Source organism: Tenebrio molitor, chromosome 5, assembly GCF_963966145.1.
Source record: "Tenebrio molitor chromosome 5, icTenMoli1.1, whole genome shotgun sequence".
Classification (NCBI taxonomy): domain Eukaryota; kingdom Metazoa; phylum Arthropoda; class Insecta; order Coleoptera; family Tenebrionidae; genus Tenebrio; species Tenebrio molitor.
The window spans coordinates 6,343,370-6,360,780 of NC_091050.1; the positions used below are offsets into that span (position 1 = coordinate 6,343,370).

Below are 17,411 nucleotides of genomic sequence, written 5' to 3' on the forward strand. Positions count from 1 at the left end.
AATAATCAATATTTTGAAGTATTATTCAACAAGGAAACTGCTCAAAATAATTAAAGGATAATGTCTAATATTAATAGAACACCTCATCACAAGTAGTTTAACGTTCAAATTTAATTGTACATACGAGTATTTCGAATACACAAACTTTGTAATTTGATTATTTTATAGATTAAGTAATAATTATTAATTTGAGTGTTTCATTGTAGTTAATATGGTTATTTGCTAAACAATTATGTATTGTTGGATGAATTTATCAGTACCTCTTTAAAATAAAAATATTTTTACGAAACTATTTAAAATTGCAACAATTTCACTCTCGTTACTTGAGAAAGTCCAATAGTTGTTAAAATTAGTGTTGCATTAACGTTTGTTTACTTTTTACTTCATCAGAAAGTAAAATGTGTTACTAATCAATTAAAAATGTGTACAATATAAAAACATCAAAGAGGCAAGTTTTGTTGCTTTTTGATACGAATTACCTAGATAATAATTAAATAAAACAGAATTTGAATAGTTTATCGTATGACCCTTCGCAGTAAAGTACAAAAAAATTAATTTAAGTTAAGGGTAATAAAAACCACAAAAATACCTTCAAATATCTCCAATTTGATGATTGACAATTAATACCTGAAGCAATATATTTTCTGATAAAGCAAGTCTTGATTACTTTGTTTATTACAACTACAATTGCAAAAGATAATGTGTGTCAAAAAATTTGCTGACTTTAAACTTGTACAACTCCGATACAATTACTAGTGCCAACCTTATATAGGTACTCGTTACTACGTTAAATAGAATGTTTCATAAAAAAAGTATTGTGTTCGCAATTATTTACGTTGCGGTTTTGAAGTCTTTCGAGGGGAAACCCAAGTTACGTGAGTATCTTTTATTCTCAAGTTCTGTGTTTGACTTCATCTCTAGCAAACATCACGATTTTTCAGCGTCTTTCATAAAAGTATGTCGACGTTCAGATCCACATCTAAACGACTGCATAAAAAATTCTGTTGAACATTTAAGACCACTTTTAGCGAAAGGAATTCCGGAATTCGATATACCAAGTTGTGAACCACTTTGTATACCGGAAGTCGTAATTGATCAAGGTTCCGGTGCCGTAGCTGTTCGATCAACTTATCGAAACGTTAAAGTTTACGGGCCTTCCAAATTCATCCTTAGACATGTTAAGTGAGTCCTGTGAAGAAAAATAATTCAACTGAAATTCAGTGCATTTTTGTACAAATTTAATTGTAGGATCGATATGGACAGAGATAGAATAAAAATTAAGCTGTGGTTGCCGTATTTGGAATTAACAAGCAGGTACACAATGGAAGGACGAATCTTGATGATGCCTATTTCGGGAAGTGGAATAAGCAGAGGAAACTATTGTAAGATATTCAAAGCAAATTTCATGTTTGACTGAAACTACCAAGTACCTGGGAACCTAAAATATGATAATTAACGTAAAACATAACTTAAATTTTCAAGCAAAATTTTAATTGATTTTAGTTGACACTGACTTTATATGAAATAATATTTGTTAAAACAATTTTTTATAATTACCATCAAAGATTTATTATTTGTATGTACATAGCCATTATTAATGCCTTTCTCTAGTCAAACAACAAAAATTGTGAAAGCAAACGACATCCTCATTTTTATTACTTCTTTTGTTTATATTTATGACATAGGTGTTGCTTTGAACCTGTAAGTAAGCTGTCACTGTTGCAACAGACTGAGTGTGTGACCAATAAAATTTGCATCTAATGCAAATCAAATTTGAGAATTATAGCAACCTAAGTACTGAAGGTTATTTATCGAAAAATAAAAGTAGAATATTCATAGTACAAGTCATAGTCTTGATACTCTTGAAAATTTCACATTATGATGGGTTTTTCTTGTCAACACAAAGAAAAAACGTTTTCCAAGTACATTTCATCAACTTTGAAAACTACTACCTATGTGTTGTACTTGATAGAAATAAAACGGTAAAAGTTTTATAACATTGATTAAATGGTTATAGAAGGCTAATTTTGTTCTCTACCTTTATTATAAAAAAAGTAATTTCATAATTTCACCCAGGCGTTAAAGAGTACAGAACTGCATGATGGGTGTAAATTAATCCTTTTTGTTATTCATTATTACTAAATCTTGAAAAAAATTGCCACAAACATGGGAAGTATTTTTACACATAAATATAATTTACTAATACGTAAATAGATCTTTTTAACCAAAAAAAAAAACAAAACCATCGATGTAACATCGGTAAATAAACCTGCAGAAACATCTGGTAAATATTGAATAAATATAAGAAGAGTGGACGTTTTCAGTAATACACATATTTCATCACCTTAATTTACACTTGGTAAATTAACAAAAAACATTATGCTATACGATTTTGTTACGAGTATATTGTGCTCCAGTTTACTCGGGAATTCACATTACTTTTTAGTTTTACCCATTCAACCTCATATTAATTATGCGAAAGTCACGCCAATTTCTGTCGCTATTTCTTGTGGCCGATACTATTAACATTTGGTTTTTAGCATTTTACTTAAATATCAAATATTTTTGTACATAAGATCATTTTTCCCATGAGAAGTAGATGACAGATGATTCTAACAGATGACACCAATGTCTGATTTTGGGATAAACGTAGATTTACGACCTTTGCGAGTCAAGGTGACGATTTCTGTTTGCATTAGCTTTAATTTAAGTAAATTTACACAATTCAATACGGAGATTTTATTTTTTTAAATTCAAAACTATATTTTATCGTAATATGTATTTGTTTTGCTTTCTCCATATTTTTTTACATAATAAACTAAAATATAATAACTTTGCCTCTTACTATTTAATAAATCCTATCAGTTTAACAATTTTGAAAAATTAATCGCACAAAAGTTACTTCTTGTTACATAATAATAACAATTACAGTTGGAATTCCTGAACAAATATTCAATATATTGACGCAAATCACGCGAGAGCAAAAACAAAAATAAAATCGATCAATTATCAAGTAACATTAAAGCTAATTACACGGTAAAATTTTCTAGCTAACATCGATGCTAACGTCATTATGCAAGGACAACGGATTAAAAAGGACAATGAAACATATTTCAACATAAAAGATTTTTACATAGACTTCAACATCGGGCATGCCACGATACAACTTGATGATCTTTTCAATGGAGACAAAGAACTAGGTGAGCAATATGTAAAAAAATGTTTAATAAATTTACAAAGGAGTATTGAGCAACATAATTGGATATGTACGTTTTGTTATTATTTATAATTATTATTTTATACTAAGTTTAAGGCAAATTTAATGAAGTGAAGACGTAGGTACTATTTAACATGTATTTTATTACAAATTTCTTGATATTATTCACTTTTCTCTTTAATCTATAATTGCATCAAATTTTCAAGTAAATTGGCCAATGGTTTATCAATTGCAAAAATGATGACACAAATTGACAATATTTGCCATTACCCAAGTATCCACTTATTTTATGTCTTCGCAACAGTTAAAAATTCATTGCCTTAAGCATTAGTATTCTGCAAGATATCTAGTAGCACTTCTGTTTGAGGTTCTACCAGTTACATAAGAATTATAGGAATTAAAATAAATTAACAGTAGAATAATTTCAACACAAATTATTTGTCAAATGATCAATTGTCTGTGTATAATTTTACGTTCATTTTGTCCGTTATACCATTCTTTTAAAAAACTTCAAACTTACAATAAAAACAAGTAACGGCCTTGACAGAGGTTCCTAAATTGTAAAGGTATATGACCCACTCAGATACTATACTAACTTTTAAATTTTTAATTTTTTCTTTTAATTTTAAAATCCCTGTACTTGTTTAATCATAACATTCTCAGAAATCAAATCAAATAATTAACTCCGTAACTTAATTATTGATCAAAATAGAATGCATGGGTTTTAAATGATTATGGACATTCGAATCATTTCTCTACTTTTGCTTTGAAGAGTTTGTCAGTCAGTATGACATCTGTGTGGTTCATATCTCATATAAAAATAAGTATTAATATACTTAGCACACTTTCCCTAATACAAATATGTAATTATTCTATGATAACATTTTATTTATAGTTTAGGAGAACGTTTAAATTATTTATTGGGACATACAATATTTCTACGGTTTCGACTTCGCTTACTCTTTACCTATCAAGTTATTGCTTAATATTTTATTACATTTTAGGTGAGGCAATGAATTTGTTTTTGAACGACAACTGGAAAAATGTTGCAAACGAAATCAAACCTGTTCTAGAAGACACAATTGCCAGTATATTTAAGAAACTATCGAACAAAATTTATCATAAATATCCGTTGAACTTATTATTGCCAAAATAATAGACCATTACGTTATCAATAAAAGTATTTTCGTTTTAAACAAATCATACTCATTTACCCATAACCACACATATTTGACCTACAATGGTCTTAACACGTTAAGACATTTAGTGAGTATTTAAACATTACGATAATTATTGTTCGGATGAGTTAATGTTTATTTGATGTATCCTTGACGTAATATTTTCTTTCGATTATATAATAATACATGAACATATTTTGATAATAGGAGAAAGTAAACGTAAATTAAGGAAATATAAAAACTTTAACAAACGTGGGTTGCTAATATAAAACAAGCTTTTTTTAAACAAACGTTGTTAATCAATTGTGTTAGGAAGCAAACATGATCAGAAGTATCACAAAATGATTGTTAATTATTTTTGGAAAACTTGTAATTCACAGAAAATAATTGTTAATTATAGATTACCAATATCTCAGAAATAATGTAATACGTAATATGGCGCATTCCTTCCAAGAGAAATGTCTTGTTTCCACTTTCACTTACCAAATGCTGCAATATACACCTTAATGATTAAGGTAAGAAGTATCATATTGGCTTGTTTTATGCGAAGTGTAAGCTAAGATAAGATGGGGTGAAGTAAATTTGTTGTACTAGCCATGAAAATAGAGTCCCATTCGTATATGAGTTTTGTGATAACCAACAGGGTATCTACGGTTTCAGAAAATGCATTATTATTGCATTTTTGCACTGATTCTGTGTTTCTTCCATAAAGAAATCCACGGCTATCAAGTTAAGGATGCACCTCTTCTAACAAAACGACGTAAGTAACAAATTGTTTTATAAATAAGTTTTCGTGGAAATGTCCGTGCACTTTGTTATGTGTTACTTATCCAGTACAACTTTTATAGATTCATTCTTTTCTGTATTTGTCTAACTACCGATATAATAAACAGTTATTACAATTTGAGTAATAAATATATATAAAAATTAAAATACAACAATGGTGGACTAAGAATGTATAAGAAACTTGGAAAACAACAAAAACAGTGATGAAGATTTTAACATGGATGAGGAGCAAACATTAATTCTTTGGAATTATATCCGGATAAATCTAAAGCCCGATATAAGTCTAGTAATTTGAATTATTAACATACACAAAAATAGAGTAAAACCCGAATTTGGTGGCGAAAACAAAAGTTGTTTATGGCATAAAAATAAGTTGTCAGTGGCAGTTAGGACATTGATGTCGGAATAGGTGGGAGAAAGTCAGCGCAAAGAAGTTATAATGACCCTAATTTTGCAATTTTATTCCACATCACTATAATTAAAATCAAAATCACTTAATCATATTCATCACAAACAATTATGACTAATTCAGGTACCTTTATTTTCAGTCAGTATCACTTAAATAGTCTGAATTACGTGGCCGCACACATTTTCGTAAACAAGTAAATATTTTTCATTTTTCATCTTTCAGTGAGATGAAAATTATGTGCCATATTTTGGACATTATTCAATATTCAATTCATGTTCCGCTAAATTAGTACATTTTCTAGGTTTTTCAATGCGATTGTAGAAGAGAAATTCCAGTATTGACTAAATCCGTATCTTTTCGTTCCTCCAAAGTCATTCAACACTCCTTGTTGCTACTTTAATACAGTCAGACACACACTTTATTTTAATTCAACCGATTCAACGTCAATTCAATCACATAAACTGCTCATAATTTTAACGTACTTGAGCTTGAGCACGTAAATAAAACTTTCTGTTCCTTCCCAGTGGGAGACATATTCACAAACTTCTATGAAAAAACTGCCACATAATTGGCACTAACAGTTTGTTTCTATTATTTATTACTAAATAACTTTTGTATTCGTCACCAAATCCGAATTTTATTTTAACACTGTTCATTTATATGTAGTACATTTTTTTTTTGACCCAGGTAACCAAATCTGATAACTTTGTTGTTTTGATATTTAGTGAAAAAAATTTTTTTTTTCTACGCCTCGTACGATTCAACTTCCAATCGAAAGTAGTATTTCATGCAATTGTTGCATTCATTATTATTCTAATTTAAATATAATTGTTGTTAAATTGACAACCAAAGAGCAGCGAAATACCTTGAAGTACGATAAATATAAAACGTCAGAGTATTGACGTCTTGGGAGTTTAATTTCTTCCTCAAGGTCGAAATATCTTTTTTATATATTTATAAACATAATTATTAATTAGCTATTAATCATTTGTCCACTTTGAATATAATTAAAACAAAATACATATTATCATTGTTTATTCATTGCTTATAAATTCAATAATTTCAAAAATAATCATATTTGTCGAAAACGCTGAAACAGGTCAATTTTTATTTCTTATAATGCTTATTTTATGTTGCTTCACTTGTTCATGACCTCATCCATTTTTGAGCTATCATATGCAATGCAAAAATTTTTGTTTTAGTTTTGTAACAAATCCTACATGACATATTTAAAAAATGCCTGACAGCGATGACGTCACAAATAGGTGCAATAATTTAAAACCAGCGCACTTTAAAATAAAAATTGTTCTAGCGTTTTACAAAAATATCATTCATTACTGAATTTATTCCACACTGTATGTACAAAATAATGCAATTTTGAATGTTATTGTTAGAAAGAGGTACTGTAGCAGGTAGTCCTGCCTACTTTCTTTGTGAGAGGGGTGAAATCACCCACCCTTATTTAAGTCGAGATATAGCGGTAAAAACGAGAGTCTACCACTATCCTTGGTACTTAACACTTGTACATCAACATTTTGTCATACAATAAAGTTTTTAAGTAGTTATACAAAGACGACTATATCATTTGAACGGCTAATATCACCACCCAACAGTGATTAATCGTTCATAATTTTGGTCCTTCGAGCCGGATGATTAAATCCATATCACACGACGGTCGTCTAGTGTAATAACAAGTGTAATACAACAACAATTCAAGAAACAGTTTCGACACCCAGAGGGCAGCAACGATTTCGTCACCTTCAGCAAGGGCAAAAGGGCAGCACGAATAGTCACCGAATTGGGTAGCAGCGAAGCGATCATCACTCAAGACATCAACAAAGGTTAGTGGCTCTCAATCCTTTCAATTTCCCTTCCAAACTGCATTACTACGTACGACTTTTTCTATTGTTCCTAATTTCGCAAATTTTCATCTCGACCACGTAAATCAAATCAATCATTATGCCCGAGACATCCTTATTAGATGAATCAATTGCCAAATTAGAGGCTCTAAAAAGGAAAAGAACCTCATTAAAAGCTAGAATTACGCGTATTCAGAACTTTGTGTCTAATTTTCAATCAAATGATAATGATGTGTCTCCACTAGAAACTAGAAAAACATTCATCGAACAAATATTCAAAGAATATGACGAGGTACAGACTGAAATTGAATCACTCGATCTTTCATCAGAGGCGATTGAGACACAGACTCAGGACCGCGACGAAATTGATTTAAAGTATCTCGATGTATTATCATCAATTCAAACAAAAATTAGACAAACGACGCCTCCACCGCACACTGCGGCCACAGCGAATCCTAACGGTAGTTGTTCCAGCGCTAATTCACATTGCTCTAATCGTGATCAATCAATCAAATTGAATCTGCCAACTTTAAATTTAAAATCTTTCACTGGTTGCTATAAGGAATGGTTGTCATTTCAAAATTCATTTAAATCCATTATTGAAGACGAAAACAACATGCTAAACAACTGTCAACGTTTCCAATATTTGCGATCATGTTTATCTGGTGAAGCTTTGCGAGCAGTCGAGTCATTAACGGTGTCATCAGAAAATTATAATGTAGCGTGGGATATCTTAAAGAAACGGTTCTGCAACAAACGGCTGATCGTTCACGATCACATAATAGCCATCACAAAGGCACCCCAAGTAATTAAAGCCTCGCATTCGTCACTTAGGTGTTTTTTAGATACGTTGAATTCAAATGTTGCCGCGTTAAGACAGCTAGAAGTACCGATTGATACTTGGCACGCTCTTCTAGTCGTAATAATTGTGGACAAATTAGACGACAATCTTGCAAGAGAATGGCAGGCTACATTAACCGACGAGGTTCCAACTTACGGTCAAACGATCGAATTTTTAGAAAAGAAATGTCAGTTGTTGGAATCCTTAAATCTATTGCACCCCAAATCGAACGTCAATCCGAATCACAATAATGCAAAAAACAATATGTCACAAAAACGAAGCACTACATCTTATGTTGCCACAAACAAACTACATTGTACATTTTGTAAAAATGACGATCATACAATCTTTCAGTGCAATGAATTTACAAAATTAAATGTAGAGGAAAGAAACGCTCAAGCTCGAAACCTGAAGTTATGTCTTAATTGTCTAAGAACCAATCATTTTGTTAACAACTGTCAGTCCAAATTCAAATGCCGTAAATGCAATCAAAGCCACAATACGCTGCTTCACAAAGAAAGACAAATCACGCAAACCAATGAAACACCAGCACAGGTAGAAAGTTTAAACGCTCATTCTATGAGGTCCCAATCATCAATTATTTTGTTATCAACCGCGATCGTTCTCATAGAAGATCGTAATAATAAGTCACATAAATGTAGAGCTCTCCTGGATGCAGGGTCCATGAACAGTTATATTACGTCATCATTTTCCAAAAAATTACGTCTACAGCAGAAAGCCGTAAATATAACCGTTGGCGGAATTGGTCAAATTTCGACGAACATCAAACAGGCCGTCCAGGTAAACATCAAGTCTCAGTACAATAAGTTTTCGGCGAACTTAAGTTGTTTTGTTCTGGAAAAAATAACCGGAAATCTTCCCCTGGTGACCATAAACATGTCTGCAATAAATATTCCAAAGGAATTACAGCTAGCCGATCCGAAATTCTTAGAAACTGCACCAGTAGACTTACTTATCGGGGCTGATTTGTTTTGGAACCTTTTATGTCAAGACCGCAAGGAAATAACACTGAAGAACCATAACAAACTAATGCTGCAAAATACCCATTTAGGTTTCATTGCGGGTGGGTCACTAAATATGAACAATAACAATAGCTCAAGCACCTGCTCGCTTTCTCTAACGTCGGTAACCGACATTTTAGAGAACCAGGTGCAGAAATTCTTCGAACTAGAACAATGCAGCAACCCTTCCGAACAAAAATGCTTTTCAAATGAAGAGATTATGTGCGAGCAACATTTTATTCAAAATACGTGCAGACAAACAAACGGAAAGTTTCTTGTTAAACTGCCATTAAAAAATGATCCTCCAATTCTCAAGTCAAACCGCGATAGTGCTGTAAAGTTTTTTAACAATCTGGAACGAAACCTAAACAAAAGGCCTACACTAAAATCAGATTATGTGCAATTCATGCGGGATTACATCTCTTTGGGTCACATGGAGGAAGTTCCGGGTTGCGAATTAAATAAACCGAACTGTACATATTTGCCTCATCACGCGGTACTCAAGGATTCTACATCGACCAAGTTAAGAGTTGTTTTTAACGCGTCATTTCGCTCAGCTGATGCATTAAGTCTAAATGACAATCTTATGGCAGGACCTACAATCCAGCCAGAGCTTTTTGCAATTTTGTTGAGATTCAGAACTTTTAAATACGTCGTAAACGGGGACATAGCTAAAATGTACCGTATGATAGAAATACATCCCGATCACAGTGACTATCAACGAATTGTTTGGCGCGAGAACACCGAAGATCCGCTAAAAACGTATAGATTAACCACTCTAACCTACGGTACAAAACCGGCCAGTTTTCTAGCAACAAGATGTCTTAAAGAACTAGCTCTTCAAAACGTAAATCAGTACCCGGAAGCCGCTAAAGCAATTCAACGGGATTTTTACGTAGACGATCTTCTGACGGGAGGAGACTCACTTGAAAACCTAATCACTTTACGAGATCAAATAATTCAAATTTTAGCTCATGGTGGTTTCTTATTACGTAAATGGGCCGCCAATCATCCTGCATTAATTCCAGATAGTCACGAGCCTAATCTCAACGTCAGTTTCGATAAGGATGCTTACACTAAAACGTTAGGGCTTTTTTGGAATCCTAATCACGATTCGTTACGCTATCAGGTAAAACAGTGCGACATTCCGAAAAGACTAACAAAACGCGAAATCCTGTCTAAAACTGCCCAGGTATTCGATCCATTGGGTCTTGTGGCGCCAGTAGTAGTAAAAGCAAAAATAATCCTTCAACAATGCTGGAGTTTGAAAATTGGATGGGACGATCTATTACCTGAAACTATTTATTGTGCATGGGTTAAGATCTTGCAAGAACTCGCTCACTTAAACGAAATCGAAATTCCCAGAAACATAATAAAATCAAGCCCCGTACAGGTGCAACTACATGGTTTTGGTGACGCATCGCAAATCGCATATGGCGCTGCTGTCTATCTAAGAACAACTGATCATAGTGGCAATCATCAAGTTCACTTAATTTGCGCTAAATCTCGTGTGGCTCCTCTTCGCGCTGTTACGTTACCACGCTTGGAGCTGTGTGCCGCCTTAACGTTGTCGCGATTATTTAATACAGTTTTACGAACGATAAATGTCAAAATTGATCAGCAATTTCTCTGGACAGATTCCACAGTCGTTCTGGCATGGATAAACGCTACATCTTCAAACTTACAAACATTTGTAGGAAATCGAGTTTCCGAAATTCAAACGCTAACGGATGCGAAAGATTGGTATCATGTCAAAAGCGAAAGTAACCCTGCGGATGTACTAAGCCGAGGTGCTTTACCTGGTCAACTCAAAACTAATAAACTGTGGTGGAACGGTCCTGATTGGCTGTCAGAAAACAACGACACTTGGCCCGTATCTAACGTAAATCTTTCGGATATTGAAATTCCAGAACGGCGAACTGTCACTCTGACCAATATTCATTCTCGCGAAAGACAACTACCGCTTCTTACAAAATTTTCAAATTACAAAAAAACTGAACGCGTAATGTCATGGGTATTACGGTTCATCAACAATTGTAGGAAGCCAAACCAAAGGCAAATCTCTAGTTCTTTAACATGTGAAGAATTAAAAGATTCCATGAAGGCCATCATGCGTTTAATTCAAGAAGTTGCATTCAACGATGAATTAGCTTGCCTTAAACAAAACAAACCGATTAACAAGAAATCACGTTTACTGTGCTTAAATATTTTTCTCGACAAGAATGATAATTTAATTCGCGCGGGAGGTAGGTTGCAAAACTCATCCTTAACTTACGATGTCAAACATCCCATCGTGCTACCAAACGATCACCATTTGATTAAGGCATTAGTCAAACACGTGCACATTGAGCAACTGCACGCTGGTGTTCAGGGAACTTTAGCCGCGTTACGTCAAAATTTTTGGATAATTTCTCCACGCAGTGTGGTACGCAAGATTTTGCACCAGTGTTTGCAATGTTTTAAAGTCAAACCAAGCGTTATGTATCCTATTATGGGTAATTTGCCCAAATCCCGTGTCGAACCAACCAGACCATTTTCAATCAGTGGCGTAGATTATGCCGGGCCTATTTACATCAAGGAATGTCGTGGTCGCAGTGAGCGTACTGTGAAGGCATATATTTGCGTCTTTGTCTGTTTTTCAACTAAAGCCGTTCATTTAGAACTAGTTGGTGACTTAACGACTCAAACCTTTTTGAATGCGCTAAAACGCTTCATATCAAGACGTGGTCATGTGTACCATCTTTATTCGGACAATGCTACAAATTTCGTTGGCGCCAATAGAGAATTACTGGAACTAAGAACATTTCTAAAGTCAGCTTCATTTAGTCAAATTACAGAAAATCTGGCTAATAAGGGTATCTCGTGGCATTTCATTCCCCCCAGATCCCCGCACATGGGCGGTATTTGGGAAATAAACGTAAAATCCATTAAAGGTCATTTAAAGAGAACAATTGGAGAAGTCGTGCTTTCCTACGAAGAATTGTATACCCTGTTAACAAGAATTGAAGCAGTCCTAAACTCCAGACCTTTGTGTCCCTTGAGTAACGATCCTAATGACCTTAATCCCATAACCCCTGGTCACTTCCTCATCGGAGAGCCATTAACTTCTATAAGCGAAAGAGATCTTACGACGACGAGGATCAACCGATTGACGCAATGGCAAAGAGTGGAACAGATGAGGCAGCACTTTTGGCACCGCTGGCAAAGGGAGTACCTTGTTCAAAACATCAATCGTTCCAAGCAGCTCCGTGGTTCCGGTTCCAGACCGTCTACCCCCGCCTTGGAAGTTGGTTCCATGGTGATTCTAGTTGAGGACAACACGCCGCCACTACAATGGAAATTGGGACGCATCGTAGAACTTCATCCCGGAAGTGACGGTGTTGTGCGCGTAGTGTCCGTAAAGACTGTCAATGGCATCTTCAAAAGAGCCACGCGAAAGGTGTGCGTTCTGCCAGCGAATGAATAGACTATGTTTGTATCGTGTAAATATTTGTTATAATTATGCATTAACCCTTTTTTTTACAATTGACTTCAATGTTTGTATTTTTTAATGTTTTTTGTCATGTTTATTATGTAACAATCCTTTTTCTAATAACCATGTTCGATCTTTGCTAATTCCAATATTTTTGAAGTCCGTGCCTTCAAGGGGGGCGGTATATGTACAAAATAATGCAATTTTGAATGTTATTGTTAGAAAGAGGTACTGTAGCAGGTAGTCCTGCCTACTTTCTTTGTGAGAGGGGTGAAATCACCCACCCTTATTTAAGTCGAGATATAGCGGTAAAAACGAGAGTCTACCACTATCCTTGGTACTTAACACTTGTACATCAACATTTTGTCATACAATAAAGTTTTTAAGTAGTTATACAAAGACGACTATATCATTTGAACGGCTAATATCACCACCCAACAGTGATTAATCGTTCACTGTACATACTAATTTTATGGCAAAATGGTTAAAATGAAAGTTACAGAGAATTAAAAGTACTGTCTAATTTTTTTCTAACATCTAAAAATACTAAAAAACAGTACATATTAGCAGTGAAATTTTACTTCTAAAACTATTTGTCGGGTGGTTTCACTATTATTTAATTTTCTTTTGATCTGCCCTGAATTCGTACAGGACTACAGGAAGAATGAAAAGGTATCTTCCATTAAATGTTCTAATTCTTCGAATTGTTTCTATGGCTGAAATTGGTCGGTCTGGGAAACCTGAAGCAAATGTTGCTTGGAAGTTTCTTAAAGAAGATCCTCCATAATACCATTTAAAGAAAGAAATAAAATTTCATGCCTGGTAGTATTTTTTAGTATTTTTGTGTTAACTCTTTTCTTGCCTTTCTTTCAGTACCACAAGATGTTAGAAAAAAACAAAGAGTGGAATTAGACAGTACTTTTAATTCTCTCTAACTTTCAATTTAACTATTTTGCCATAAAATGGTTAGGGGAGCCAATAATTGAAACTCTTTATTTTTACATGTAAAATCCTATGTCTCGTAAACCAGTTCTACAACCGGTATACCTACACGCAGATATAATACAATTTGAAAACTTTTTATTGTTAAATGACATTAACTTGTGTATTTCCCAATTTTAAGAAAGTTTTGTATCTACTGAACTAAATAAAATTTAATAATAATCAGTAAAAAAGTAACTTGTTTTTATAGTTTTGTATAATTTTAATACTTTCATTAATCGCCTTCAATAAAAACAAATGAGCAAAAAATAATTTTCGCTTAATGACTTTGTTTTAAATAATACAACATTTAAGCATTTTATTTACTTAATTTACATACTTAATTGTTTCCAATATTTTTTAGTTTTATTCCATGTCTACTTCAATTATAATCTATGTACAGGGTGATTTACGAGGAATAATGAGCCCGACGGAATAGAAAATGCAACCCACAATACATTGCAACAAAAAGCCGGACATTGAAGCGGTAAATGTCGGGGTTTTTCTCCTGATGAATTGCGGGTTGCATTTTCTATTCCGTCGGGCTCATTATTCCTCGTAAATCACCCTGTATATGTTTGATATCTTATTTATCATTTTAGGTTGACATAATAAAAAATTTGTAATTTTTAGCACCCTGGTTAAAAGCATGCCGAAGATCAGATCCAAAATTAAACGAATGTCTAAATGACTTATTCTTGGAAATGTTTCCACAATTAGCCAAAGGTAAGTATGTAGGTTTAAGATCAATTACTAATTCGTAGAACCACTCCGGTGATATCACTAATAATTCTGCAAAAAATCAATTAACAATTATATGATTATCAACTTAAATTTGTTTATTCTCAATTATTGGTAACATTGCTTGTAGCAAATAATTAATTATAGTGCAGCCGTACCACATACGAATTTGATCTCCTCGAAGCAAAATAAGAATAAGCAGTACTTCAGTATATCGAACTGGCATTAATTTAACTTGGCAAAATGTATGCAATGTATTTATTACTGTAGGTATTCCCGAGATGAATATAGATGCCTTCGAGCCCCTCCATTTAGATCAAGTAACTATAAGTAAAGGTTCAGGAGCTATAACTTTGACAGGAGGGTTATTCAACCTGGTCGTGTATGGACCTTCAAATTCCACTCCTACTTTCACCGAGTAAGGATTTTTACTTCATGCAAAAAAAATATATATGCGGACCTTGAATCGACCTTATTTGTCTTCATTGACTGTTTTAGATTTGACCTAGCAAAGAAAAAGTGGAATTTTGGACTGAATTTGCCTTTACTAAACATCAAATCTCAATATAATCTTAAAGGTAAAATCTTAGTTCTGCCGTTGGTGGGACACGGTGCTTGTGACCTGCGATTGATAAATGTGCAAACTAAAGTTACTACTAATATAAGCATTCCACTAATCGAAGGTCGTGAAATTGTGAAAATTGAGAGCATGCATGTTTCTTTCGATGTTGGAGGTATGAAGATGAAGCTCCAGAATCTCTTCAACGGAAATAAGGTTTTAGGTAAGGCAGTTAAATTACTGTTACACGTTACTTAAAATATTATTTTAGGACAAACTGTCAACCAATTTATAAATCAAAACGCTTTAGAAATCATAGGAGAGCTGAAAGACAACATTGGGGAAAGTTTAGCCAGTATCTTTACCGATATTATAAATAATATTTATACAAAAATTCCGACTGATCTTTGGTTGTTAACTGATGAACAATACGAAGAGTACCAAAAAGAACTGAAAAGTACAAAGTGATCTCGAGATAACTTATCAAATTATCTCTTAGTATAAGATTAGGTAATTTTAAATGTTAATAACGTCTTAACGTACATCGATGTGATGTGTTGCTCTAACACTAATACTGCTCAATAGAAGATTTTGTTTTAATCAAATGTAGATGGGTTTTAATGTTGAAGTCTATGTTTTTCCATTGTTTTATACTTGATGAGCGGATTATAAATATGTTAGTTTATTTATTTTATATTTTCATAAAGAATAAAGTTTGTTTGATTTTTAATTTGATGTATCACATTATTTGTATTCCTGGGAAACAGATACTTTATAAACACAAATAAAAGATGTTCATATTAGTAGACATCTGAAACTGAATTTTAATCAGGACAATGCAAACAATAAATAAGAGTTTTTTTCTTAACCCTATAACTCAGATGCGGTCAGGTAAGCCAAGCTATTTATAAACATTTTCAAGGTAATATTAAATTCACAACAAACTGCAAAGACTCCATAAAAATAAATTGTGAAAAATAATAATTGACCAGAATGTAACCAACATACAGTGGGGATTTTTTTTTTGACCTGAATACCTAAATCTAATAACTTTAGTAACTATTTTCAATATTTTTCATTAAAATTTAAATGGGGTTTGTTTATGTATTTTTGGTTAACGCAAAATAAAGTTGCATTAAACTTGTAAAAGCTTTTGAACATTTGCTAGTAGAGATTAGGATGTATTTTTCTCATTGAATTTATGAATATATTTTAAAATCAGTTTTTTTTGTTTTGTAATTTTTTGGCATTTTTCAAAATAAGGGCAGGTCAGGTCAGGTCAGGTCTGACAAATTTGAAAATTTGATTTTGTCACTAATATAAAAAATGTATTAACAACAAAAGATTGTTAGTTTTGTAGTAATTCAATTCAAAATACAAAAATAAAATTCCTTTATCTTTGACCTTGACTCAGGTCAAAAAAAAACGGACTAATAAATTGGAGTGTCTGTCTGTGAATATGTCGAAGTATAAACAAATTTTCAATATTGTGTGTTCTTTTTGCAATACAGAAGATATTTTAGTAGGTTTTGGTTGTTTGTAAGTTTGTCTGCCTGAAACAAAGTTTGTTAGGGTACATAGACATTGCGTTTCGACCGCACCACAGTTATTTTCCATAAATCCGGCTGAAGTATAAAAAGACATTCAAAATCAAGGTTTAAGCTTATGTCATTTATAAAATAGGGAAATTTAACGATAAAAAATGAGACGCATAGAAAACACAAGGAAAAGGAAATTTAAATTCGTTGAAATTTTCTGATATGGTAAAATCTGGAGCAATTCTGAACTTCACTTTATTACTTGCTGTCAAAACCAAATACTGCTTAAATTTTAAAACAGTAAGATTTTTCTTTACAGTATCTTATGTTTAAATTCTAAATAACAAAAACCGTCCAGTTAACAGCATGGATGTAAAGTTGGTTGCCAGGGAACTCACGAAACTCGAATAATAATTTGCAAATCATTAACGAAACGGCAAATATCGGGTGTTCATTTAATATTCTGGTAGCATCACCTATGGAAATCTTTTGTTTTGAAAAACGGATGTCGCAGCGTTAAAATACGACATAACCTCACTATAAAATAACAGCATGACACGAATTATGATAAAAATTAACACAATTACAATTCACGCACAACTTAATCAATTTATTAATTGAGATGCTGGAAATGTCTACCTTTTTCTTCGCTACACTTTAATGTTCGCATTTTTAATGCATTTAATAACATTTCTAACATGTTCGGGACGATATTAATTTCTTCAAGTTTTCTTCTAAATTTTCCATCCTGTTGAAAGTATCTTTCCTGCAGTTCATCAGCATGCAGTTCCTCAAAAAATGGTTGCAA

At 32.9% G+C, this 17,411-nt stretch overlaps 2 protein-coding genes across 3 annotated transcripts; both read left to right on the forward strand.

Annotated features, from left to right (window-relative positions):
• Nucleotides 1-513: 513 nt before the first annotated feature.
• On the forward strand, nucleotides 514-4,417 carry LOC138130178 (protein takeout-like). Of its 2 annotated transcripts, XM_069046579.1 has the most exons (5): nucleotides 514-875; nucleotides 942-1,182; nucleotides 1,249-1,382; nucleotides 3,051-3,200; nucleotides 4,222-4,417. In XM_069046579.1, exons 1-5 carry the CDS (start codon nucleotides 797-799, stop codon nucleotides 4,371-4,373), a joined length of 756 nt encoding a protein of 251 aa, XP_068902680.1. In that variant the 5' UTR covers nucleotides 514-796; the 3' UTR covers nucleotides 4,374-4,417. The 2 variants fall into 2 exon arrangements, with proteins under 2 accessions (XP_068902680.1, XP_068902679.1); XM_069046578.1 differs by having other exon boundaries at nucleotides 514-1,182.
• A 559-nt stretch (nucleotides 4,418-4,976) lies between these two features.
• LOC138130179 (protein takeout-like) lies at nucleotides 4,977-15,795 on the forward strand. The gene is made up of 5 exons (XM_069046581.1): nucleotides 4,977-5,155; nucleotides 14,399-14,491; nucleotides 14,777-14,924; nucleotides 15,005-15,288; nucleotides 15,337-15,795. The coding sequence occupies exons 1-5, from the start codon at nucleotides 5,059-5,061 to the stop codon at nucleotides 15,531-15,533; spliced, it is 819 nt and encodes a 272-aa protein (XP_068902682.1). The 5' UTR covers nucleotides 4,977-5,058; the 3' UTR covers nucleotides 15,534-15,795.
• The last annotated feature ends 1,616 nt before the right edge of the window (nucleotides 15,796-17,411 follow it).